Source organism: Haplochromis burtoni, unplaced genomic scaffold (genome assembly GCF_018398535.1).
Source record: "Haplochromis burtoni strain Fernald_Lab_line unplaced genomic scaffold, NCSU_Asbu1 Contig_82, whole genome shotgun sequence".
Lineage (NCBI taxonomy): Eukaryota > Metazoa > Chordata > Actinopteri > Cichliformes > Cichlidae > Haplochromis > Haplochromis burtoni.
This window is the reverse complement of record NW_024582443.1, coordinates 289,940-316,453: the sequence shown is the minus strand read 5'-3', so window position 1 is coordinate 316,453 and position 26,514 is coordinate 289,940. Positions and strand designations below refer to the sequence as shown.

The window sequence follows — 26,514 nt, the reverse complement described above, 5'->3', positions numbered from 1 at the left end:
TAGCAAAGAACCAATTTTAAATTGTACTTTTAGGCACAAAAACACATAATTTGTTCCCATTTCTTTAGCTGAATCTATGAAAAATATCAAGGATAACAAAGTTTGACAGACACAAAATAACATGCCGATTCCCAAAGAGCCATTAGCCAAAAACTTAGCACATCTCTGCACGGTGTGCAGTGTGGCCTTAAAAACAGCTCATGAAAAAGATACAGTTATGAGGTACATTTAGATTTTTATCCACCATGCAATACTGGAAAGCATCTGAGCATGACCCAAACATACTGCCAAAGCAATAAAACACACAGTGGGACACTATCAGCCATGGATTGGCCTCCCCAGAGCCAGACGTCAACATCATAGAAGCAGTGTGGGATCATCTTGACAGAGAACAGAGTTCAGACTGTGTTGAAGAATAAAGATGTTGTAACAAATGTTGACTTTCAAGATCGCTGCAAGCGACCAAACTCTGTCTTTGACTTTTTACACAGTTTTGAATACTTTAGCCTCCACATAAATATACAGACCTCTGCTATATTTAACAGGACATGCACAGATCAAAGTACAAGTACCTGCTGCTAATAAGCCATGAAAAGCTAAAACAGAAAAGTCCACTGGTAGTTATTCAATTCAACTGCCTCAAGGCGCTGCAGCTCACATTGTTCTATTCGCCATGTGAGGACGAGTCACATTTCTGTGGAGTTTTAACCATGAGTAGTGCTAAGCAGGGGTATTTCTCAGTCCCTGTTTGGTGACTCTCCCACGCATCCCATCCACAGTAGCTGTCATAAGGCGGGGTGGACTCTGGACAGTTCATCACATGACTCTGATACATACACTTGTGAAATGGAGACGTTCCATGTTTTTGAATCATATTCAACATTTCATCTTCTTCGATACAGTGCCTGCAAATAAACGTGATATACTAGGATGCAAACAAAAAAATTTATATATTTATCAATAGATGTAACATTTGCATAATCGTCCACAGCGCTTGGCATCTGCTTGCTGAAATGTTAGACCGTCCTTCCGTGCAGTACATTTAAGGGTTTTCTTCCATTCCTGCAAGTGGGCCTTTGCGGATTTGCTGCGTGCTCCTGATCAACATTCACTCTGAATCAATGACTGCAAACTCACCAAAGTTTGAAGCAAGAAATCCCAAATGAAAACATTTCCACCGCTATGCTTTACAGATGGTTCTTCTCCTGAAAAGCCACATTGGGTCCAAACAAGTCTACTGCTCCTGTGGCCAAACAGCTCTGTCTTTCATTGGGCTGCCCAGAGCATGTTATTCCAAAAGTCTCTGTGTTCACCTATATGTTCACTGGAAAACTGTAGATTTATTCTAATCTTTTTGGGCAGGAAGTTATTTTAACCCTAACCCTTCATTTTCACACAAATGTGCACAAGGATGCTCATTCTCACATACGTGTGCGTGCGTTAGACGTTCAGATCGGCAGGTGAGGTGACAGCAGTGCTGTCCAACAAAGGCTGGAAAGAAGAAGAAGACAGTATGTGAGCAATGAAAGGTTTGTTCTTCTTTAAGAAAAGCATCAGCGTGACTCCTCGGGCTACTTTTAAATTCAAGTTTGATTTTAATTTACTGTTTGATATGGTGCCTGCTGTGTGGGGCCTCGTAAAAAGGCACTAGAGCTCTGAAAAGCGCCTCATACCCCTGCTATTTTAATGAACAGCGTCATTTTGTAAATGTGGCTTCAGCAGCGTGCTTGTTTAAAATGATTCAACGCGCTCTTCAGAAAATATTTTAGGAGTTGCAGAGATCTAGTGGTCAGGACACAGTGTCACCACGTGAAATTCTCTGAAGATAAGAACCTCTGTGCTTTGTATAGAAGGAGCTGGTACTCCTGTTTGAACCCACTGTCCTTTTGTTCCCTGGAACGGTTTATCTTTTTTGCTTTTCTTTTTATAAATTCAATTATGAATGAAAACTTTGCTCTCTGGCTCACCTGTTGATGGCACAGTGGAAACCAAACGTGCAGCGTGCAGATCGTGAGTCTATACAGCCACCGTGTGGTTGCACACGGCACTGCCGCGGACATGAATGGCACATATTTGGAGTTGATGAGAGTGATTTGACAAGCAGCGGAAGCCTCGCGTAAAGCTTTCCGTGCGCTCCCCTCGTCGATTTTCACGGCGGCTGCCAGCTGCTATCAAAAATTCAGGGCGCACGCAAAGTTCGCCTCCAGCAGAGAGTGTGTGGCTGCGTGTGTGTGCGTCTCTCTCAGCGCGTGTGTGTACATTCATGTGTGCTCGGTCTGTCTGTCTAATAGACTGACCCCCCAGCACGCCGTTTAAAGGGAAGACAAGAGAGCTGAGTCAACGAATCACAAGGAGAAGGATGCAACAGTTGATGTGCGCCAGTTGCACAGTTTTCTTGTATTTGGAGACGGCCTGCACACACGGAGGATGGTGGCCGTGATTTGATCAGATGTTTTTGCTGCTTTTCTTTCAAACTCATCTGCCAGATAAAGCTAAAAGTTAAAGAGCAGATCCTACAGAGCGGTCACAGCCTGTCCTCTTATTGCCAGACTGGACATTTGGACTGAAATGCATTTGGAGGGACTTCATGCTCTGCTGGAATGGAGTTGAAGCGGGGGATTTCGGATGGTCTGCGGCGGTGATTAGCAGCGCAGTCTGCACCAATATGCATCGGATTCTGCAGAGGAGACGAGTACGCAGGCTGCGGGTCGTCTGGGCTTCTCTGGCCCTGGTGGCTCTGTCTCTGGCCGCATGCAGCGCGCTGTTTACGGCGTGGACTTTGCGACAGACGCGGGACCTGTCTCAGTCCTTCAAGATCCTGCAGGACCGACTCGAGCAGGTTTGTGTCATACTTTAGAAAAAGACCTTAATAATTCGAGCGTGCAGACAGCCCCTCTCTGTTTTTGCACCAACAATAATATTTACTCTCCTGCAACTTTTTTTTTTTTGAAAGACCATCAAGTGTTTCTTATGTAACTTCTTTTGTGGCTGCGGTTACGGGAATCTTGGCTGGGGGCATATGGACAAATCCACACTTCACCCTCCCCCTATTCTCTCGCCCCTCGCACGTAGACTACTTATTCTCTCGCACCATTTCTCTGCTTGGCACTTTTATTACTCGCCAATAAGCGCAGTCAAATTGTGCCGAGTTGTTGCTTATTTTTGTGTCCGCCTCCCCCTGTTAACCACCTCCACCCCCATTCTCCCCGGGTGGGGGATCATGATTAATTACTCTGGTGCCAGTTGTGCTCCTTTTTTTTTAATCTAATTTTACTGGAAAGCCTCAGCTATTTGGCGTATGCCCGCTCACCCCACTGCCTCGAGTCTGCCGGGGACTCGAGGCGTGAAACGGGCTGCACGATAAAGCGTGGCAAGTGTAAATCATTTTCAGCCCGCACAAGCAAACGCTTCTAAATCTCCTGCAAAGTGCAGCTTTCCTAAACTTTTTTCCACTCTCCTTCTTTTTCTGTTTTGCACTTGCAGCAAATATCCGACACTAGATTGCATCACAAGACAAATAAATTTCCTAAAGGAGCCAGAATGGAAATTCTTCTTGTTTTTTTTCTGTTTTTGAGTTCAGTGTATTTCACAAAACCAGATTGCAATGGATTTTATATCAGGAGAAAGAGAAGGGGGGGGGCAAGAAACCTGCACATAACACAAATACCCCCCAAAACTGGACACGTGGAGTGTTGCTGGAGCCCTCCCCAAGGGGGCCCCTGTTCTGTCCATTTGACCGTTAGCCAACTTCTGATGAGAGCCCAGTGAGTGAACGTCTGGAGGGTGCACTGCAGCTCTCTCGGCCTGCTTTTCCACAGTAGCAGTAAATTTAAACATACTTCTTCCCCCCTCCTCTGGAGCAGCTTCTCCTCTTACTCGATTTAGGCCTCCTTCGGTCACCCAGTGGAGTCTCCCCCCCCAGCCACCTTCCAGTTGAGGGTTTAAATCCTGTCTGGCTTGACAAAATCAATTTCTTTCTTGCGGAAAAAAAATGACATGTGAAGAATTCGAAGTGCTGAAAACATGCATTAGGTGTCGCAACCAGTCGCTGAGGAAGTGGTAGATTTACAGCTAGAATGGCAGCAAAGGGGGCAGGATACTGCCAGAGACCAGTCTGCTGCTTATGTGGCTGGCAGGAAATAAAGGCTGTCTGTGGCCGTGAGTGGGTTCTGTGCCAGAAAAAAAAAGTTATGAGAAAAATAACTGGCCGTTTGTTAATAGCTTGGTTTTTTTCTGTGTGTTTCAACAGGTCAACAAACAGAGGAAGGCCATTGTTCAGCTGATCCTGGAGAAGAGAGAGCTGCTGGTGGGGCATCGAGTGAAGAGAGATGGTACTAGTGCTGTGATATACTGCTAATTTGGTATCGATCCCATACCAAGTAAATTCATGGCCAGTGTTTCAGCAATACTTTTAACCTCTAAAGGCAGCTTATGTAGCAGATTTATGAGATGAATCATCAATTTGCTAATTCCTAACACATTTAAATGGTTAGTGATGAGTAGTTACTAAGAGAAAACACACCTTTCATCTTTTCATGTATTTTGAAAGTGATTTTTTGAGGACCTGGAGTCTAAATGTGTCCATCTCTAAAGCACATTAACTTCTGTTGTTTAAATGTGCTGAGGTCTGTAAATAAAACAGACGTTAGGCCATTTTTCACAGTAGATGTTTGATATTTTTCCTTTTCCAATAAAATAATTTAACACAATTCAGTTGGCTACACACTGAACTTAGTAGGACATTAATGCGATCCTATCCCGCCAATACCAGCATTTGTATCGATACTATCGATATTTGGCCCAATCCGCCCAAATCTAGATGGTACTGCGTCTCGAAAGCCTGCCAAAGCCTGACATTTTTCTTGCACTGCAGCACCACCGGCATGTATAAGACGTCCTGTCCTTTCAGCTCTCCAAATTGCCACAGACACAGTCTCCTTACCAACTGTTGTTTTTTTAGGAAGAACATTTAACGCAGAGCGCTGGCCAGTCTTGGCCCCACATGCCACTTTGGTCAGGTCTCGCGGGCCGCAGGCACTACCCGCTGCTAAAAGTTGACACAGGAAAAAGTAGGCAGCTGGAAGACTGTTTCAGAAATTACAGGTCTGACCAGAGCGGCCTCGAGTCCCAGAAAAAAAGCAGCTGGCGCGGGCGCTGGGGGCCTTGTTGCACGCTTTCGGGCAATGAAATTGATTTTTTTCCCCACCGCCAGAACACACGACTGACACAGCTATGATTTGTTGTGAAAGCGGTGATATTTGATGACCTATCATTGCTGTATTTATAGCCTCTGCTTGCGTCACCATCACGGGACTGCTTGATTGTCCACGTTTTGCCCGAGAGTGAACCCACACGAGGGCTTTTTAAAGGGGATTAGAGTCTAGATTTCACCAGTGTATCTGTATTGATATCCTCTAAGTGCTAGCTTATTGGTTTTAGCAACTAATATCTCATTAAACTGTCAGAAACTCATGGCTGTCAATGGAAAAAAAGAAGAAAAACGAGGGAATAAGAAGAGCAAACAGCTTTTTCCAGTCTTGCCTTTCAGCAGGACACTGCTGTTATGTTCTCCTCTGAAAAGACCGACAGCTTAAGTCGAGAAAATCTGGCCAGCCTGAGGGCTTTACGCTCGGCCATAGCAAATCCAAAGTCCACAGGGTCACCCACATGTGAGTTATTTTCACAGGGGCTCAATATTCCCGAATGATGACCGTTGGGGGCGTTTGGCCCGTCTCATCCTGAAACATAAAGTGTGTAATTCACAGTTCATACACAGAGTTGTATCAGTGTTTGAAATCGGCTGGATTGTAAGGCAAAAAAACCCTAAAAAAACTTTTAGTGGGGAATAAGAGCAGGCGGTCATCAGTGCTGTGCTTTATTTATTGCAGCTATCTGAGCTTGTTCTTGGATGAAGCTGGCTGTTGCTTCACTCTGTCTTGCTGCAGCCAAAGACCCTCTTTGACTCTCCTGTTCCTGCACTTCATTTTTCTTGCTTAGCCTTTTAGTTCTTCAGCTTTGCCTTTTAATGCCTGTCCTTTTCTGCTTTATCAGTCACTTTCCCCCTGTCCATCTTAGGGGTTTTATTGGTTTTCTAATTTTTTTTTTACCCTTCCTTCCAATCAGATCTCTCCAGCCTCCTTCCTTCCATCCAATCTCTGTATTCAGTATTTTCTACATGACTGCGACCAACTGGCTCCAAGATTAGCTGCTAAACGTGTGTGTGCGTGTGGTGGTGAGGAGGCACGCGCTTCTGACCGAAAATAATAGTTTGAGGAAATATTATTGAAGCACGTGAAAGGAAATCCTTTACCCATCTGCTAACCCTGTTAGAGCCAGCCAGGTCTGGATCTGAATGGCACCAAATTAACGCTTCATGTTATTAGACAGATAGAGATGGGGATGATTGCTTTGTCCAAATAAATTGTTCAAGAAAAAAACCTCCACAGACGTCATTTTTATGTGCATTCAGTCTCCTTTCCTGCCTCCCTTTTACAGAGAGGACGTCGAAAGCAGGGAGGAGTGGAAATGGAAGGAAAGCGGCGTCTCATTTTGAGAGTAAGTGGCTTGGCAGATCTCTCGTAGCTGTCTCGTGTAGCATCTGCTGAAGTGTTTTCAATCATATACCCCTATACGATTGCACTCATAAAATCTTAATTGACTTTCCCTTTTCCTTTTCTTTCAACATCGCTTTTGCTTTCCGTCAGTAACCAAAGTCTCCTCTCAGCAAGGTAAGAGTCGTAAAAGTGAAGGACAGAGGTTGATCTTTGAATCTTTTGTCTCTGAGAGGAATGACCTGGGATGTGTGTGCGTGTGTCTAACAGTGGGAGAAGGTGGGGTGATCAAGGGCTGGGAAGAGAGGACGCTGAATATGAGTAAAGCGGTGAGGTACAACAAGGAGCAGGGCACCTTCACCGTGGAGAAAGCAGGCGTCTACTTCCTGTTTTGCCAGGTGAGTTTCTGCTGGGAGCGATAGTTTATTTTGAGCTGCAAACTCTGCATACAAGGTGTGGCTATTAAACAAGGAGTCTGGGCTTATCTAAGCTAACCCAGCATTAGTCTGGGACTGTCTGGCAGCCGCACCTCTACCTTAAAGCTGAACCAGTCACAACTTTTCCATTAATAATGCCTCAAATGAATGTGGGCAGTATTAAAGGCAGCTCAGTGGTGTGCTTTGAACCCAGACAGAGCGCCTCTGAGTGGAGTTAGCATGTTTTCTCTTTACACAAAAGAAAAAAACACCAGGTTAGTCCTGCCTGTTTGTGTGTGATAAACTGTACAAAATCAAAATGGTTCCCAGTTGGCAGCTAGCTGATGTACACAGTGATATGCAAGCAAAGATGGAGTAAAGATCCAGATATTTCCCTCAGGTTCTGGTGAACTGTAAATAAAAGATGCCCACATCTTTTTTTTTTTCTTTTTTTTTTTTAAAGTTCAATTTTCCATCAGTGTTAATTTCATTGTCAAGTAATTTCTCTCAACGACCTTTTTCATTGAGAGAAATAATTTTACTGATGCTTACGTCTGCGAATAGGAACGAGATGAAAATATTCTGGAGAGATGAGATCCAAAGACAAATAATTAAGTTGTAGAAAGGCAGAACGTGTTTGGCAGCGATCCAGTGGTTAGATGCTAACAATCGATCAGCCCTCGGGCAACGGTACAGCTTTTTTTTGGAAACAGAACTCAGAAATCTCCCTGTTTCTTATTAAAATGTGACAAAATGTTAGTGCTTTGGACAAAGACAAGAGCAGACATATGGACACATTTGATGTCAATAAAAGTAGGACACCAAACTACGCCACACTTTTACGCTTCATATTTTAATCAACTGAATCACCTTTAGATTTAATATTTATTATAATTTTATGAGATTTATTCGATTAAAACTGACTATGACTTTAGACTTATGACTAGAATTAAATCAAAATTTGCACTGGTTGCTGAAGAACATAATTGGACTGGAGCTGATCCGCTTGCGCTAGCTAGCTTAGTTAGCATACCTTGCTAACTAAGCTAGCTATCTAGCTGTTCACTTTTAATATAAACCCTTCAAAGAAAATTTGGTTGCACAGTATTAATGTCCTCTGCTTAAGGTTTTAAAATTCATAATGCTACTGTAAAACAATATTTTTGCAGTAATGTTACAAAACAAAAATCACTGGCTAATGAATTATAGCTCACAAGTTGTTAGTCAGCAAGCACACCTTGGCTAATCCTCCTTTCTGGAACTTGGTATGACAAATGTTTACTTAAGTTTTTAATTCAAATGAGTGACTAAGTCCATAAACTCAACAGGAAAGTGTTTAAAGAGGTCAAGAAAGAGACATTTTCCCTTAAATGTATATAGGATTAGAATTATTTTTGTACCTGTATCGCCCCCTGGTGACTATTAAAAAGAACACAAGCTAAGTTACTTCTACATTGGCTTCACTCTTTAAACCCTGAGGCTTTGTACTGTTTACAGTTACACATTAACCAGTATGTAATGCAGCAAACAAAGTCGACATTGTGTAATGTATTTTTAGGGAATTCAGTTTTCGCTGACAGTGAATTATTTCCTGGAACGGGCAGCTCTGTTGAATTCCTTTTATGACAAAATGATTAAGAAACCCATATTCACAGTAAGAGGAGTACACTCTTACAGGAAACAAATCAAAAAAATCAAAGTCTTTGTCATCTGCTGGTGACTGATGACATAAATTCATCTTTTTTTTAACTTTTTTTTTTACAAAGTCATATAATGAAGTAATTCATTATATGACTTCCCTTTAACCTGACTTCCTCTGAAACAACATACTGTGTCATACTTTGTGTTTGCAATGGGCACATCCATCTTTTATATACAGTCTATGGAAAAGACCAAAACAGAGTCAAAATGAAAATGTTTTGTCCCAAAGGTATAAATGCAGCTTTAAAGTTGATTAGGTATCTTTATATTATTTCACAAAATTCCATATTTTTATCCTGCCAACTTAATTTCAAAAAACAATTTCAATTTCAATGGTTGGGTAATAATTTAAAGTGAAATTAAAGTAAACTGAAACGGGTTCATGGGATGGTTAAGACAAAGTTCAAACACTGACGATTCTGAGAAAGATGAATCCAGCTGAAAACATCTTAAATAAAACAGAGATCCAGGTTAAAGCATCACACCTATAAAAATACATTTCTTACTTTTAGTCTGGTGAATTAGGCTCCAGCCCCCCTGTGACTCTGAATTGGATAGGTGGAAGAAAATGCATGGATGGTTGGATAGTAGGGTGAATTAAAAAAGTCTGCATGCAAAGCTAGAAGCAAGCTTTATTTAGCTCGAGCAGTCATAGTGTAGATGTATGAATCATGTTTTTGGAGAGCTGGGTATCAGGTTTTGGGTAATCTCAAGTATCCAGGCCTTCCTCCTTGTCAGGCTGACAGAAGTCTGGAGAAAATCTAAGCAAAAGGAAAAAAAAAAAGAGAAAGAAAAAGTCATGAAATCCCGAGACAGTGTGCTTGGGTTTCACATGAATACTCCAGAAACAAGTTCTCCCTCTGCTGACCTGTTCATGAGAGATCATCTTCTCTGTCCATTCAGGTGTTGTTCAACGAGCAGCAGTCTCAGTACGTGAAGCTGGACGTGGTGACCCTTGGCTTGAGGGCTCAGAAGCTGCAATGCATGGAAGGCTACGGGACAACCCCCTCTGCCGGGCCGCACCCTTTCCACTTCCTGAAGCCCTGCCAGGTGTCCGGCCTCCTGCGACTGGACAAAGGCACGGAGCTGCAGGCCATTACGGGCCCGTCCTTCAGACTCCACAGCGTAGGCAATCCCTCCGCCTCGCCTCACGTCTTTAGCATCTTTAAAGTTAACTGAAGCGCACTGTGGAAACTTTTTGTTTGTTTTTGTTTGTTTGTTTTAACGAGTAAACAGACTCATCAGAGAACTAACTTGTTTTTGTGCGGACAAGATTGTTTTATAAATGGTGAAGCTGTCATAAGCGGTCGAGGCATCGCTTAATGCTACGGCTTCTTCCCAAAGACGTTAATTTGAAAGACAAACCCTGACATTTGGGGAAGCTGTTGTGGATTTTTTTTCCCTCTGGACTGCAGAGCTGTTTTGGAACGCAGATTTTTGGAATAAAACCAAGGCCCGCTGTGAATGTCTGCCGAGGGAACAGATGTGATGGGAGCTGTTCTGTAGATAAAGGGCTTCATATAAAAAAGAAGAAGCAGAAGAAAACTCCTTGGATGTTCATCTTAGCCTGTGTATTACGCTATAAATTGTGCTTAAACTCTTTATAAGACTATGAGTAAAGCTGTGCATGCACCTTCCACTTCCACAGCTGAGAGCACATCTGCAAGCGGCCTACACGAGTTGTCATATATTTTATACAATGTAGCGTCAGTGTGTATGAAATCTTACAAATCAATTTTGTTTCTGTTTATACTGATTTTATAATATCAATGCAAACACTTTCTTTAAATACTTTGGATATATTTTACACACATTTTACATTTTATCAAGGAGATGGTTTGGGCGGTGTTTTAAATGCCATGGATGTGAATTTGCTATCTTTTTGTAAGGTTAAAATGATTGTTTGTATACTTTGTTGTGCAAGTTATACCGAGCGAAGCATAGAGCTTTAAATATAGCTTGTCCTTACTCCCTCTTCTTCACCTGATTGATGACCATTTTTCAAGAAATAATCTGATAAAACTGTTAATTATTCAGCCAAAATACAGATAAAGCTGTATTATAAATGAAGTTAATACATTTTCCTTTTTTTTTCATCACGTTGGCAAAGTATAGATGCTTATGTAAGTTATTCACAAAGAACTAACAGAAAGAACATCACAAAAATGAAATGCACTGCCATGAAATTGGTACACGCTTTCATTCACCCCTGAGCGAATTCATATAAAAACAGCCGTTTCCTGTCAGCCTCAGCTGGATGTTTTTGTTTTGCAGTCATCGTTGTGGCTGATGATGGGTCTTTAATGGTCGACTGCGCATGTAGGCACGATCGGTTCACGTACAGCAAACTCTGTGTTATCTTATTTGGCAGAAATCTATGCATTTTCTGTTCTTTGTGACCATTTGAAAAGCTTTCATTAATCCAATTCAGGGTCACAGCAGTGCTGGAGCCAATCCCAGTTGCCATAGGGCGAGGGGTGAGATAAGTGGCCCCGAAAAAACTAACAAAGAAACTGTATATGCGTGACTAAAACCCAAATTTTCAACAGATAATCTTATTAGTGATTTCCTTTAAATCTGACTGAAACCTCTTAGAAGGAGATCCAAATACTTTCATGCCTGAGAAATCCTCTGTCATGGATATTCACACCTCTCAAATGAACCTGCTCATGTTAGTAAAACATTTTCTACTTTTATTGAAGATGCTACCCTACACCTGAACACATGGAGCTTCACAAAGTCATCTCCAAGTTACAAAATAGATTATTAAACCCTTCTGCTAATCAGCCCTCTAAATGCGGTAAACAGTGTGCAACATTAGCACTGCTGATTGCAGACCAGTGACGTCCAACCAGAGATTCTTGTACACCAGGATATAACTCTGCAGTTTCAGAGAGGTAACAGAAAGCCATTTTCTTACCAAGTGTGGCATTGTAGGAGCGCTGTGAGAGGACGTGCACACCTTCGACACCTCTCTCTACACAGAAAAGCCCCCTGCACAGTCTGATATCCTCGTGTCAGTGTTGTTCCTACATCATCATCATAACGCTGGCCCAGGATCAGCATTGCACCCAACCAGTGACGTTGTCTGAGTTAGTTAGCATTCAGTTAGCATTAGCCAAAAAGTTAGCTAAGTTAGCAAACCAAGATAAATAAACTAAATTTGGCTAACAGCAAAACTAACCCGATAATATGTTTGTTATATTTCATAAATGAACAAAGGAAACACTTGAAATGCTGACCATTTGTTTTAGAAGAGAGGTTTATTTTAACAAAGGTATGGTTTGACTTTTTTCTCCATATTTTAAAGTTATGCGATCACAACAACGTGCTTCGTCAGTTGCAATTTTGATACTGGACTGACATCATTATGATAATGCAGTGAGAACACTAACACAGGGATATCCGACACGCCAGCCTCCTGGCAGATTCAAACCCAGACGCTTCTTGTTGTAAGGTAACAGTGCTAACCTTTGCACCACCATGCAAGCCCTAACTAACCTACTACATAAGTTAAATGCTAATAGGTTCAAAAAGTTAGCTGGTACTGAAATGAAGAGCCAATGAAAGTTTATATCAAAAGGAAAGAAGCATCGGGACAAAGTTAAAACATGAAAGAGCAGCGATGAGGCTGCTGCTAAGGGCTAAGCTAAAGGACCCACGACAGCAAAAATATGAACAAAAGCAACCACATATGTTACTTCACATTTATCATTTTTGTATTTTAACCAAGTAAATGGTTTAAAACAGATACCTAAAAGTAAGAAATAGTGAACTGAAAGTTATGGATTAACAGTAGAGGGAAAATACCAATGGGCTATATTGTGAGTGATAAACAGCTAAAATTAAGTATAAATTAAGAAAAGGAAATTAATGTCATTTGTCCATTTATGCAATGGATAAATGACTTCATCACCCACAGTATGCGTTAATATTGTAGTATCAGGGTCAGAATTTAACAAACTGGCCCTAAAAATGGACCCTTTATTGTATAAAATTATTTATAACAAAGGCAACCAGTGAAAGGGTTACCAGAGCTCATCTGGGCACTGTGGGTATGCATGGGTCTGACAAAAACGACTGAGAGTCATTGCTGTAGTCTGTCCTTTTACCCTTTTGTGGCTTCATTTTTATTACAGTGAATTTATAAAAGCCAGATATTAAATCAGTTGTGTGACACCAAAAGCAGAACTCTGCAGAAACATGGAAAAGATCCAACATCAATTTTCAAGGGAGTCGTTCCAGGTTAACCTCGGAAAAAAAGAAAAAAAAAAGAGAGTTCTGGTTATTTGGTGTCTGACTGCAAAAGAGAGGTGAATGGTGTCAAACTGAAAGTTACATTTAAGAGTTCAGTTTAATATCTAAAAGCTTTTAGTATTGGGTTTGTTTTACTTTTATATCCTTCTGGAAATATAACTCCTTCCATTCTCTCATACGCTGCTGGTTTCCGTAATATTCCTTGCTACAATGCAAACAGTGTGTATTTCTAGCCGTGGGTTTCTGCACTCCCACTCTTGTTTATAAGTAGTTTTTGTGGATGGACCACATTGGTTTCTCCTCAGCACTTTACTGCAGCGATCGCAGCGTTTTTAATTGGAACCAAACATTTATGTTTTCAAATGGAAAAAAACGTCCGATTCTGCAGTGCAGACGATATATCCTGTTTGATTTCCTCATCATTTTCCTCTTTCCTCTTTATGTCTCAGTCATCCCCCCCTCCACATCCCTGTGCACCTCATACTTCCCTGTCAGCACCAATCAGACTACACACACACACCAACAACCCTCTAAATTTTCACTTCCTGAATCTGAACCTGAACCACATAGCTTAAAGTCTTTTGAGGAAAAACATGCCTCATCCCACCCCCGCCACCACAAACACACACACAACACACACATGAACACTTCCCTGCCCCAATTCCTTTTTCTCTAAATGTCAAAGTTTATTGCCATCTCGGAAAATTCTGTAATGTTGTGAAGACGTTCTCTGTAAAATGATGATGTATGCATTGACTAAACATTGTTAAGTTTCCACTTTGTTCACACTTTGAAATAAACCTTCCTTACTGTTTTTGAAACGCTCAATTTCTTTTAAGAAAGACACTCAAAAATAGGTTAATGGGAAGCATAAAACAGCTAACAAAGCATAAGCCAATTTAGAACCATTATCCTGCTCAGCCTTGAATATTGGAGAGGAGAATGACTCCATACATGATGGAAAATGGATATGTGAACACCTTGATCCAAAAGATAGGCATTCCATGCTTCACGGGATGCCTGGAACACAGAGGAGTCCTAGGCCAGATGACACACAAATCCAGGTCAAAGAAAAGCAATCTGACAGTAGTCTGGCTGGACTTTGTAGACATTCCTCACAATCTCGTCAGAATAGCCATAAAGTATTACCACGTCCCAGACCGCATCAAGGGAATGATCTGTAGCTACCTGCGAGGGATCAAGCTCCGCTTCAAGACCACAAACTGCATCACCCAGTGGCAGCACCACGAGAAAACGATTGTCACTGGTTGTGCAGTCTCCCCCAGCCTATCATCCTGTTATGAACCTCATGAAAAATGTAACCAGAGACTCGGCGAAGAACTGAAGCATCTGATAACCAGCGATAAAGGACTTCGTGGATGACCTTATAATCACAACATCTTCCCATGTGCAGGCAAAATTGGTCCTAACCAAGCTTGATGAGGTGGCAACACAGACTACGATGACTAAGGGACAGCAGCAGCATCCACAATACTGAAGAGAAAGCATAGGGGTGGTTGAAGACTACTGATAAATCTGGGCTCCTGGGGAAGTTTCAGACATGGCTGTATCAACAACGCTTGCTTCCAAGGTTGATGTGGTTTCTGATAGTGTATAAAGTCCAGCTTACAGCAGTGGAAGGAGTGGAACGAAAGATCATTGAGCACCTAAGAAGCTGGCTCCAAGTTTTACTCCAGTCGGGCTCTACATCTGGGCAACTACAACTACTCTGTCATCTCTCATTGCAGAGTTCAAAGTGGCAAATGCAGGTTTGCCTTCATCTTCAGAGATTCAAGAGACAACAAGGTCAGAGAAGTAGGTTAAAAACTACATCAGGACAAGAGTGGAAGGACTCTAAATCACTGGTCCAAGAGAAAGGAATCTTTAAAATCCAACTTTATTCGAGCACCCTGTGCAGGATGACAAAGTCTGGGCATCACATGCTTCCAAAAATCTGGAAAAGTTTAACTTAACAAAGAGGAAAACCATGATCCAGGCAGAAATGAGAAATATGGAGGAGTACCAGAGGAAGTTAAGAGCAGTCAAGCTTACCTCCCAGGGCTCAGGGGCAACGTCGGTCAATCAACCCCAAGAGGAAGGTGACTTGGTGTCATGGTCCAGGAGAGTGGCTGTGTTTTTCCACGTTTCCACTGAGTTCCACCTCTGGGTGGAGCCCTCATCCACACGCCTGTCATGCTCATCTGTCTGTGATCCGGGATAATCAGCCAACAGTATTTAAGACCAGCGCATTCAACTTTTCTTCACCAGTTCGTCTCATGATCTACGTTAATATTAGGCCTCCTTTGCATCTTGTGATTTCTCTTGTTCATGCTAACTTATCCTGTTCTCCTTGTGTTTCTAGTAGCTTCTCGGATTCACCATACTCCTCATTTGCACTTCTTTTCACTCACCTGGACGCTGGTCATCTCTGGAAATGCTAACCGCTGGTTCATAATCACAGGATCACCTTTCCTTACTTGCCTTCCTTCCTGCCACTGGATTCCCCTTTACTGGACCATTCAGGTTGGATTCTGGACTCCCTCTCATCTGTCTGGACACTCACACGCCCAGTATTGCTTTTTCCTAGTCACCCTCCACTTGTTAGCAAAAGACCCTTGTTCAAGTTCCATGCCGCACACGATTCCTGACCCTCGTTCGAGTTCCACGCGCCACCCACAATTCCTGTGTGTACTGTTTTCACTTGTGTTTAGTAAATAAAGTCCAGTTAAGGTTGATCCCATTGTCCTTTTCTGAGTCTGCATTTGGGCTCTTTGACACGTGGGTTGACTTATGGAGGTTGGAGCCATCCAAATCTGCACAGCAGGGGCATGAAAGATGACCTAATGTGTACGTTCTACAGGAACCCTGGCACATATCTTATTAGTGTACATGTCTGCTCTTAACCAAGGCAGATACAAGTGGTGCCATGACAAGGTACTGGCTGCACTTGCAAACATCCTAGAGCAAGAGCCCATCCATACTTCTGTCCATCCAGCCATCTTCTTTTGTTTATCTGAAGTTGAGTCACAGTGGCAACAAGCTAGGCACAGAATTCCAGTCATCCTTTTCCTCAGCAGTGTTTTTGTAGTTCCTCCTGGGGGGGTCCAAAGACACTCAAGATGATATATATTATTGTGTATCTACCCCAGATGCCTGAAAAAAAATATAGGATGGTTGCGTATCCATGACTTTGCCTCTTTGGTCACTTACTCAAAGCTCATAACTGTAAATTGACCAGTAAAGTTTGACCTTCTGGCTCGGCTCTGAAACAAGTTTTCAAAAATTCTTATGTTACTCCTTGTCTGCTTGATGGGACCAGCAGTTTTTACAGTTTGTTGCACCTCACCAATAAATAGTAAAATATGTCAGTCTTTTTGCTTATGGACACCTTGTCATATAAAGTAAGTGAGCTTGTTGCTGGCATTACCTGTGAGTAGTTCAGCTCAGGATTAATTTTTATTAGAAGTTTGTATTTCACCAGTATGTCTCATTTTATTGTTTATTATTATTGTGTAGATGTGATATTGTATTGTGGCATACTTTCACTTTTGTTGCATATGTCATATTTATATTAATGGAAACAAATAACCAATTGTTAATAGCAGGAAAGCAGATATTAAATTATTTGGGCAATTAATAAATATATTAATACATTTTGGGCTTTCAAGATACTGATTACAAAGTAATGTACAGAAGAAAACTAAATACGTTAGACATCAGTACATCGACATCAAATGTAAAAAGATGGGTTCTGCCTCGATTGACCACACTGATGAGCGTTAAAAACAAAAACATCTACAAGCCCAAGATATAAATGTAAAAATACACGAACAGTACAGAAGAGTATTCACCTGAGATGTAGAGCTATCTGCAGAGGGCTTCCCAGTGTGTACCTCATGGGAGCTGAAATCATCTCCAGACTCTCCTATTAGGGAGTACAAAGCTCCTATAACAGTGAACGCTCGTCTGTGAGCGGCAGCAGTCTGTTCTGAATAGCAGAGCAGGGTGACTCTTCACCTTTTAGTCATTGTGAATCACCAGTCATCTGCTCCTCAAGGTTGCTGTGCATGTGTGCGTGTGGGAGGCAGAGGGGCCTGCGAAGGGGAGACACTGAATCAGCGCGGCGTCCTCAGAGCTTCCCGACTCTTGCAGCATCCACCATCGGAGCAGAGCGACTAAGACGATTGGGTGTTAGGTGGTGTTCACACAAATTAAGTGATCATGACTGTGGTATTTAAAAACTGAGAAGAAATAACAACCACATGTACATTTAAGAGCTTTCAAATGCGACTTACTCACTTCACTGCCTTCCACATGAAACTTAATATAGCTAATGTTTGCACATTTAGATACTGATTCCTCTTTTATTTTTTCTACTCGATGAAAAAATAAGACTCAGTGATTTGTTTTCACTGATTCCATTCAAAATACTGCATCAGTAGATAAATGGCTTACTGCACTATCAAGCTAGGTCCCTGTTGGAGTGGCATGGAGTTTGTAGTCTAGCAGAAAGAAGCCAACTTCATCATCTTAGACTGCAGACAGCAAAAGTCTTTTTTCTGCTTTTTAAAATAAAGTGTGCGTGTTAGTCCCCATAGGGAAACAGTTCCTCTGCATTTAACCCATTCACCCAGTGAAGCAGTGGGCAGCCACCAGTGCAGCGCCCGGGGAGCAGTGTGTAGGGACGGTACCTTGCTCAGGGGTACCTCAGGGTAGCCGTTCAGTGGAGTCGAACCCCCGACCTTCTGATCATGGGGCCACCACTCTACCTACTGAGCTATCCCTGCCCTGAAATAATTTCTGTGAGATGGAAGCCACTCCAGTCAAAAGTAGCATTGCAGAAACTGGTACTGGTCCACATAATAGTACTCAAAGCTCACTGATGCCACAGGGCAGACCAAAGAGTACAATTATGAGACAACAATAGTCTGAGTTCGCCCATGAGAGCAGAGGACCACTGGAGAGGCTGAATTGTATTAAGAGGATCAAAATTCACTGATCTGAAACACAAGATGGGACAGGACAATTGCAACACCTTCACATTCTGTTGTAGATTTGTTGATGTGCTGTTGCACAACCAGTTTCTGCCAAGTTTTAGCTGTCAGTCAGATAGGCTTACATGTCCTCACATATACTTTGGTCTCCAGAGGAGTTCATGATTGACTCGGTGATTGCAAGGTGCCCAGGGACTGTGTCTGCAGAGAAAGGCCAGACTGTCACCTCTCTACCACCGTGCTGACAGTTGCTTTGTGCTGCTATGTTGTGTTTGATTTTCTCCAAGCACTGTGCATTAAGCCAAACATCTGCACTTTGTTCTTGTCTGCTCATTGTTCACAATGTTCCAGAAGTTCAGATGTAACTTCATTACGAAAAGAGTATTAGGGCCACAAAAAAAGATCGTTTTCAGAATAAAATGAAAATTTCAAGAAAGAGACATTGAGACATTGTGGTCATAGGTTGAAAACAGGTTGAAAACATGGTGCAGAAAGCTGCATCTGGTCAAAACAACCTCCCCTCCCCCCTCCCCAAACTTGAAAGAGTTGGCCGGATTTGTACAAACTGAAATATCCGGCAGTGTACAGATGCAAGGATGCTGATGGTTACACCCTTGTGCAATAAAGAGGATGATGAATCACAAGACACGATACAACAGACGATCATTTGTTTCACTAATTTATCTAAACAAAGCATTTTGTAGAGCGGGCCCCAACACCTAAGCCACGCACTGGTACTGGTCCGTGAGTCGTTAGGCGCCGGGCCGCGAGAGTTGAGGCTCGGGTGTGAAATTCATGTTTTTTATCATGTTTTAGCATTATTTTTTAATCATTTTTATCTTTAACTCGGTTTCCCTGAGTCTTTTCCCGTATCTTTTTTTTTTAGTACCGGTACAGGTTTTATTTTGTTGTATTTATCCACATTTTGGCTTTTTTCTCATTTGTTTTAGTTAACATGGAGCTAATACTCTGTCGTACTTCACAAACATAAGCTTCTTTTTTGAAGAGGCTCCTGAAAGTCCTTCAAACAAGCCATAACTGTTCAGTCTTTTCCTAATTGTGTTGTCTTGAATCTTAACATTTCGCATGCTAACTGAGGCCTGTAGAGTCTGAGATGGAGCTCCTGGGTTGTTTTTACAGTTTCTTTGAGCACTGCACCGTCCGAGATTAAGGTGAACTTAGTGGGATGGTCACTCCTGTAAGACCGTGGCATTTATTTATTGATTTTTTTTTGACACAGCTGAATGTTTCAGACCAGTAAACTGTGAAAACTTCAGCTTTTATGTCACAACTATTCAACTGCATTTAATTATCAACACCTGGCTGCTATGTACTGGCTTAGTTCCTTAGTTTTTCACAGAACTCTAAATGCACGTGTTGTGTTTAATCATCCTTTCAATTCAATTCAGTTTTATTCATATTGAGCCAAATCACAACAACAGTTGCCTCAAAGCGCTTTTTACTCAATGAAGTCCACAGAGAGAATTTTTTTAATCATTTCATTCAGTTTTATTACAAACAAAACAAAAAAGGAAAGAAAGAAAGAAAAAAAAAACGAGGAGATGCGTCATCATTGAAATGTTTTCACTGCCATTCATCATTTAATCGGCACCAACTACATACACAGTGACACAAAATACCCAGAAATCAACACAAAGGTTTGGAAAGAGGACAAAGTAAAACCAGAAAAAATGAACTAAGTGCTTGATTTGATGTAACATTTTAGTTCAGGGGTTGCAAAACATTTGTAAAATGGACTCTGACTACTTCCTGGGAAGAGTTAAATGTATGGGATAAATGAACTCCTGGCTACCATGATTTTTTGTTGTTTGTTTTTTAGGCTTTTTAACGTAAAAGAGAGGATGTTGTAGGATTAACAGGTTGACATCAGGTTCTTAATTCATTTTAATGACTTTACATTTCTTTATTAAGGCTTTTTATTAAATGATGCGGTATATTAAGTGGAATTTCTCAGCATGACTGTATTTTTCCTAGAGTTAGATAGTATGCATTTTCATTTTGCTCATAGAAGCATTTAGGGTTACACATGTCCCGTTTTCTATACACGTACGTCATTTGCAAGCCCCAAATCTAAAATGGAAGCGAGGGGGGAGGAAAAAAAAATGTTTTCATGTAATATATCTACTTCTGAAGTTAGCTCAACTTCTTCGTTTACAGTCTTTCGTAATCATCGGACGAACATGGCGAAGAGGTGCACCGTGTGTCGCACATACTGTGTTGTTTTTCATAGTTTCTTGTTACAAAAAATGTCTTTTGGTAGAAGCTCTTTCTCAAATAGCAACGGCGAGAACAACAGCAACATCGACAACGACAATACTCATAATCGCGAGAGTGAAAACACAAGAGAACACGAATGAGCTGTTTAAATATGTAAATTACTGTATATCACAGGATTTTGTAGAAAGAAAAAAGAAACTTGGAAATGAAAAAAATACAGAAAAAAAAGGGTTGATTGAAGGGGGGAAGGGGGCACCGGGGAGGGAAGGAAAGGAGGGAGGAGTGCTGAGGGTGGTCGATAGGATTTAATAACACTGACTTGCTTATGAAAGGTTATAAACATTCATAGGAGGTTTCTGAAAACCCTTTTTCTGGAACAAACCCCCCCAAATACCTCAAAGCTCTGTACATAAACTAGGAACGAGGGGAAGCGGGAAATACTTTGTGGTCAGACGAGTCCTGAATATATGCATCATACCTTTCTGCGTGTGTTTTATCGGAACATGTACCATCAAAACAAAGTGAAGGTTAAAAAAAACAAAACAAAAAATGAAAGAAGAAGAAGCCGGAGCTGTGCTTGGAGCTGCTTGGACTGAGACATCGGAGATTCAGCCTTTCTCTGAGAGTTAGAAACAGTATTAAAACGACTGTAGGCACAGCTTGACGTATATATATATTTTTCTTCCTTTCTCACGAGACAGCATTATTGTGATTAGAGCATGCTTCAGGAGGGGGATGGGGAGTGGGGGGCAGATGGAGTGCAATGGCAGAAATGAGTTTAGTTTCACATGCAGCTTCCTGTCGTGGGTTATAGGAGCAGAAGGGGAGGAGGAGGAGGAAGAAGAAGGTTACATGGTCTACTTGAGAAATCTAAAAAGGTTTCTAGGGTTGAGGTGGGTTTAGCGTTGTGTTTGCGTGTGTGTGTGTGTGTGTGTTTATGCTTGCATTTGTGTGAGGTTAGAAGCATCCCTAAAGGAGGAGGAGGAGGAGGCCGCTGCGAGGAGGCCGTTTATGAGGAGTATAATGGTTTGAGGCAGACAAGAAAAGGTCACAGGAAGTTTTTTGAGACAAGTTGGACTGCGTGTACTGTCGGTGTGTGTCCGTGGACAGTAAGTGCACATGTGCGTGAGTGCTAATGTCCTCTGCATGTGTGTGTCTGTGTGTGACTTGAGCTTTTTAGGGAGTACCAGCCAGCAGAGTAACATTTTCGAGGACTTCTGCGTGTATGCGTGCGTATGTGTCAAAGAAAGGAACTACAATCACTAGCGGGTCAACAAGTTCACCCTCAGTCAGTCAATTACTTTGTGATGTGGAGCTCAGCGACGCTGGTTTCACCGCCAGAACTTTCTAGGAGAGAAATCAAAGGTGTCTTTGCAGCAGACGGGTTTCAGTGTGTGAGTGTGAGCGTGTATGCGTGTCTGTGTGGTTTAGTCGTCGATACAGATGACCTCTCCGCTGCGCTGCTCCCGCCGGTTGACTAGCAGCTCTGCTTCCCGCTCCTTCTTTACAGACATGGGAGGCCCGTTCAGCACTGCCGGATGGTGACGGTGGGGGGAGAAAGAGACACGAGTTCAGTTTAAGCAATTCGGCATGAAAAGTCTTTTCTGTGACGGATACATCTGACTTGAAGCCTTGTGCTCGTTCCTAACTCGAAGCAGAAAAAGAAAAGCAGATTCTTGTGTTATTGAAAGTGTCGACAGGTTTTACCTTCAATAAATCACTGTGATTTGGGTTAAAAGTGCATTCTGGACGCGGGGCTGTTGGAGAAAGAGAGCGATATGTCTTTTCGACACAAAAACAGTAAGAGGGCACTGCTCTTCCAAATCATTAAGAGGGGAGTTGTGGTGGGTGCCTCCGAGCCAAGGGAGAAACTTCCACATTATAAACGAAGCATGCAACGCCGACACCCAAGTGCCAAAAATTGCAGTTCCTGGACTTTCTACGGACAAATTCAACACCATTATAAAGGATGTTTTGGGACTGGCACAGTGCAATGCAATCCACAGTTTTGCTCTCTATGGATGGTTCCCTCTTTATGCCAACTGTGAAGTTGGTTTAGGTTTTTATAACTCGTACAAGGCTTTTTAAGGTAAGCTAAAGACCCTGCAATAATACAGGGAAAACCCCCAGGTAGGTGCTTTCTATCCGGTTGTTCAGTGATGAATCCTACTTCCGGGCCTAAAGTAGTCTGCGTTTAATATGGCTTTTGTGTTGTTAACATGTTTAATGTTATGTATTTTCTTCTATTTAATCTCAAAAAGCTCCTAAAACAGTCAGTGATCACTGTTGACCTCACTCGGCTTTTATTACCACTAATCATTTATTTAAGCTCAGTTTTTAAAACCTTAGGATGTAACTACAGCCCAGCCCATGCAGCAGTATATGAATGACTAACCTCGTATTGTGGATGGATTATCTCAGTTGTTCTCCTGGCTGAAGTTTGGTCCTTTTACAGCATCCTGCCATGCGATTACATTTGTTCCTGACCACCGAGAACACTCACGTTAACTTTTATCGAGTGGAAAAAAAGTTAGCTTGTTTATATTATGCTAACATAGCTGTGTCGCTAGCGGTCACGTAGCACATCATTATATACCAGCTAGCCCAACTTCAGTAACCCTACAAACGTCACTGCTGTTTAGTTTTCTGTCTTCATTTATGCTGGAAGTGATAGCAGAGCTGTACGTTTTAATTTGTTTCCAAAACCCCGCAGTCAGGACATGCTATATTGTATTTAGATAGAAGCTAGCGAGCTAACTCCCTGCTAACTTCTAACTCGTTAAATGTCATAAATTCCGTTTTCATGGATGCCTGGATGTTAAACTCAATTGTTACACCTGGTAGAGCAGAACGCTGATCATTTTATTAAAGATGAAAGACTTTAGACAGTTTTTCAACTCTCAGTAATGCCATAGTGATCGTTTGATATATGGACCTGCAGCGGAGTTTAGGCCCAGACACGGCTAGTGACGTCAAACTGAACAATCGGATAGTTCTCTGGTTGAAAATATCTTGTTGATGTCAGAGTTCAGAGGAGAATGGCCAGACTGCTTTGAGCTGATAGGAAGGTAACCTAACTCAAATGACAACTTGATACAACGAAGGTACAGAGAAGGACAAATCTAATGCAACTCCTCTCTACTAAGAACAGGAAACTGAGTCTCAATTTCTGCTGCAACATTGAATCAGCCTTGAATCAGTGGTCCAGATCGGTCCCCTAGTACCAACTGAGCATCATTTAAACACCAAAATCTGGACCAAAATCTCTGACGGATGTTTCCAGCACCGTGTTGAAACTGTGCCACAAAGAATTAAAGCAGCTCTGAAGGCTACAGGGGGTCCAACCCATTAGGTAAGCTGTACCTAATGATGTGTGGTGAGTGTGTATAAGTCAATGTTTTGCAATATGGTGCAATTCAAAATCTTACAAACAGCAATTTTCATTCTATTTTTTTGGTGAATAAGTCCCACCCAAGTGTGATTTTTAATACTTTTAATGAGAAAACTTGCATAATACAGTACATCAATATATCATATTACATATCCAGTATCAAGTTTGTTTACAATATTGACCAAACCTCAGAATGCATAACTATTAACCTGGACAGAGTGAGGCCAGCAATGAGTAAACACACACTTTATCCACAAGCACGCACACGGTCACACAAGGACACAGATGCACACACACACAAGCACACATAAAAATTAAGTTCTTTGCACAGCTGGCCAGCAAAAGGATCTGTGCTTCCCACATTTGCGCGCCATCATGAATCTGCTCAGGGAGTACAACGGGGAGTTTAGCGCTCCTTTCGAAACAAGGCCAAGAATGGACCAAAAGAGGTCTGACTCGCGCCACAGGGAAAGAAGTGTCATAACACCCCTGTGCAGATCAAAGATGTCATACGAAGTGTATTGAAGTGAAGACGTTTGGTGGGGGTGGAGGGGTGTTGAAGCCGTGTGCGTCTGTCTGAAACCAGAGGGGGGGACCGCTTATGGGGAAACGTATGGCATTTCGCCAGTGGAGGCCAACAGAGGAGATCAAGAGAATGAGCCAGTAGAGAGTTAGTGTGTGGGGCAAGCAAAATCTGATAAGAACCAAAACAAATCGAGGTAAAGACTGGGTGAAAGAGCAGGAGAAATGAGGAGTTGCATAAAAAAAAGAAAAGCTGCAGAAGACAGAAGACTGTTCAAATAATAAGAAAACACTCTATCTTTAATGTGTGCAAATCACAGTACGCCTTAAAAATCTTCAATTCATAATCTTTAAAGAAGGAGTCGTTAAATCAGAACAACAACTCTGGTTATTGTGTTTTTTAGAAATCGGTACTTAATGAGTGCACCTCGTGGCAGAGTTGCGCCATGTTTGGACACCAGGGACTCACAGGAATGGACCAATGCTTGTTGTTTCTGATTTTATCTCGGTGAGAACAGCCTCACTGCTGGCTGTTTACTCTTCGCTTCCTGCTGGCGCTCTTTCACATTAAAAGCATTCCCATGGCAAAAAAGCAGGGAAATCTTTACTATTAATTAGTCACATAAACCCAAAACACGTGGATGTCCTAAAGTCCTTTTTGTTGTTGTTACTGTTTTTGATTTTGAGCTTTGCTGGTAAATGCTGAACGCTGCGCCTGGTCGCACTGGTGGAATTTATGTCCGATTTTATAAGTGTGAAAACAATCACCGTGAGATAATGCTGCCAAAAAACCCCAAAGGAAAGTCATTAAATATAACCATTAAAGGTAATTAAATGCTCGACATCTGAATCTTTAATTTGAAAAAAGGTCTACCCAACAACAACATTTCAGGTTTCACCTGCTGAAAAATGGGACTCCGTTCTAAAGATTAAGGACTCTGAACCCTCACAAACCCACAGCACCTCTTCAGCAGGGCCCAAAAAAGGCATTCAAGGTAAAGAAGGAGTGGAGATAAAACAGGAGGAGAAATTCAATGAAGCACTTGTACTATACCAGATAAAGATTCCCTCTGCGATGTCTGCAACAGTGTACATGTCTTTCTGCTGCCAAAGTAACTCTGCAATACTTCACCTCTATCTACTCAAGCTCCTCCCCTTCCCAGCCCCCCCAGCGTTGTGTGCAAGCTCTCAGAAAAGCCATCTTCTCCTCAGCCTGAAACTCTGGACTGAGCTGGATGGTGCATCTGAAATCTAAAAGGCAGTAAAAATGATTCCTGGCCAACATGTCAGTCTGTGTCTCTCCCTTGTAGGTCCTGCCTACTCTTTGATAGAAGTGAATGCTGCCAGGTTGGCAAGAAAAGCAGCATTTTTTTTCCCCTCGCTGAAAAGCTTTGCGTGAGTGCATCAATGCAAAAACCTCTCACCAAGAACAACCCTGTGTCTCTAAACTGTCAACTTTTCAGGAAGTAAAAAAAGAAGAAAAACAACACAAAACACAAAAACGCGGGCTTGTTTTTTAGAAATCTATAGAGCCCAACTGAGAGAGAGAAAGAGAGGAAAAGTAAGACGTGCATGTAGCAGGAGGTTCACATACAACTGAGAACGAAGAATATGCTTCTGGAGGTACAAATCGTAAAATCGAGCTCTGAAACTGTGAGTGGTTTTATTTATAGGCTAGAGAAAGGACATCCCCACTCCAGAAAATTGTCAGGAAATAAAGATTATCCCCCAAAAAACATATTGGTAAATTATTCTTTACGTATCCTTCGTGACCCTGAATTTTTTTCTATTCTCAGTCTTACTAATACCTGAAGCCTCACAAATAATTTCTAAACCTGAGGTGGCTGTGACAAGGAGGTAGAGCAGGTCATCTACTAATGGGAAAGCTGTTGGTTCGATTCCTCAGGCAAAATACTGAACCTCAAGTTGCTCCTGATATATTCATCAGAATGTAAATATGTCGGCTACAAAGCGCTTAGATGTACAAAAAAGAGGTTGTGTGAATACAAGTAGAGCAGAAAAGTGCTATATAAGAATCAGTCCATTCAAATGAATGTGACTGCCATGTTATCTGACTATTAATACAGACAGCAGCCTAATGTCTCCAAACACATATTTGTGTTAAGATGTAGACTCTTTCCAAGGTAGAAGATATTTGATACTGGAAGCTTTCTGGCCTTCATTTGTAGTTTGCTTGTCCAGATTTTAATGATTAACCACATGTGAGCAGGCTTCAGCTGCTCACGGGCGCAATCTGTGTTAAGATATCATCAGCCGATATTAGCTAATTGACAATCGAACGATATCGACATTTATAACGGCTGATAAATTTTAAAAAAGAAATGGAAGAACCATCATTAGCCATCACTGACGTTGCATAGTTTTCCCACCAGAGGGCCTTCTGCAACATCCCTTTTGGGAATCCGGTCGTTAAGTGATGACGT

At 41.9% G+C, this 26,514-nt stretch overlaps 2 protein-coding genes and 1 long non-coding RNA gene across 3 annotated transcripts in view; 1 reads left to right on the top strand and 2 right to left on the bottom strand.

Annotated features, from left to right (window-relative positions):
• The first annotated feature begins 2,076 nt into the window (after positions 1-2,076).
• Positions 2,077-13,985, top strand: tnfsf12 (TNF superfamily member 12). Its single transcript, XM_005925851.3, has 6 exons — positions 2,077-2,839; positions 4,250-4,331; positions 6,496-6,555; positions 6,705-6,728; positions 6,822-6,949; positions 9,572-13,985. Exons 1-6 carry the CDS (start codon positions 2,588-2,590, stop codon positions 9,845-9,847), a joined length of 822 nt encoding a protein of 273 aa, XP_005925913.1. The 5' UTR covers positions 2,077-2,587; the 3' UTR covers positions 9,848-13,985.
• On the bottom strand, positions 7,428-9,638 carry LOC121814771. Its single transcript, XR_006054560.1, has 2 exons — positions 9,537-9,638; positions 7,428-9,429 (listed from the first exon to the last, which is right to left on the bottom strand). It is a non-coding gene; the product is annotated as an uncharacterized LOC121814771 (long non-coding RNA).
• Positions 13,986-19,495: 5,510 nt separating the features above from the next.
• The window catches only part of chd3 (chromodomain helicase DNA binding protein 3), a 55,734-nt gene continuing 48,715 nt past the window's right edge, over positions 19,496-26,514 (bottom strand). The window contains exon 41 of the mRNA XM_014334721.2: positions 19,496-21,688. Within this exon, the coding sequence (XP_014190207.1) occupies positions 21,585-21,688 (104 nt within the window). The 3' untranslated portion in view covers positions 19,496-21,584. The remainder of the gene's footprint in view (positions 21,689-26,514) is intronic.

Coding starts and splice junctions, on each gene's coding strand:
- tnfsf12 (XM_005925851.3), top strand. CDS start 2,588: ATGCTCTGCTGGAATGGAGTTGAAGCGGGGGATTTCGGATGGTCTGCG. Junction 6,729..6,821: donor CAAAGTCTCCTCTCAGCAAG/GTAAGAGTCGTA, acceptor TGTGTCTAACAG/TGGGAGAAGGTGGGGTGATC. Junction 6,950..9,571: donor TCTACTTCCTGTTTTGCCAG/GTGAGTTTCTGC, acceptor CTGTCCATTCAG/GTGTTGTTCAACGAGCAGCA.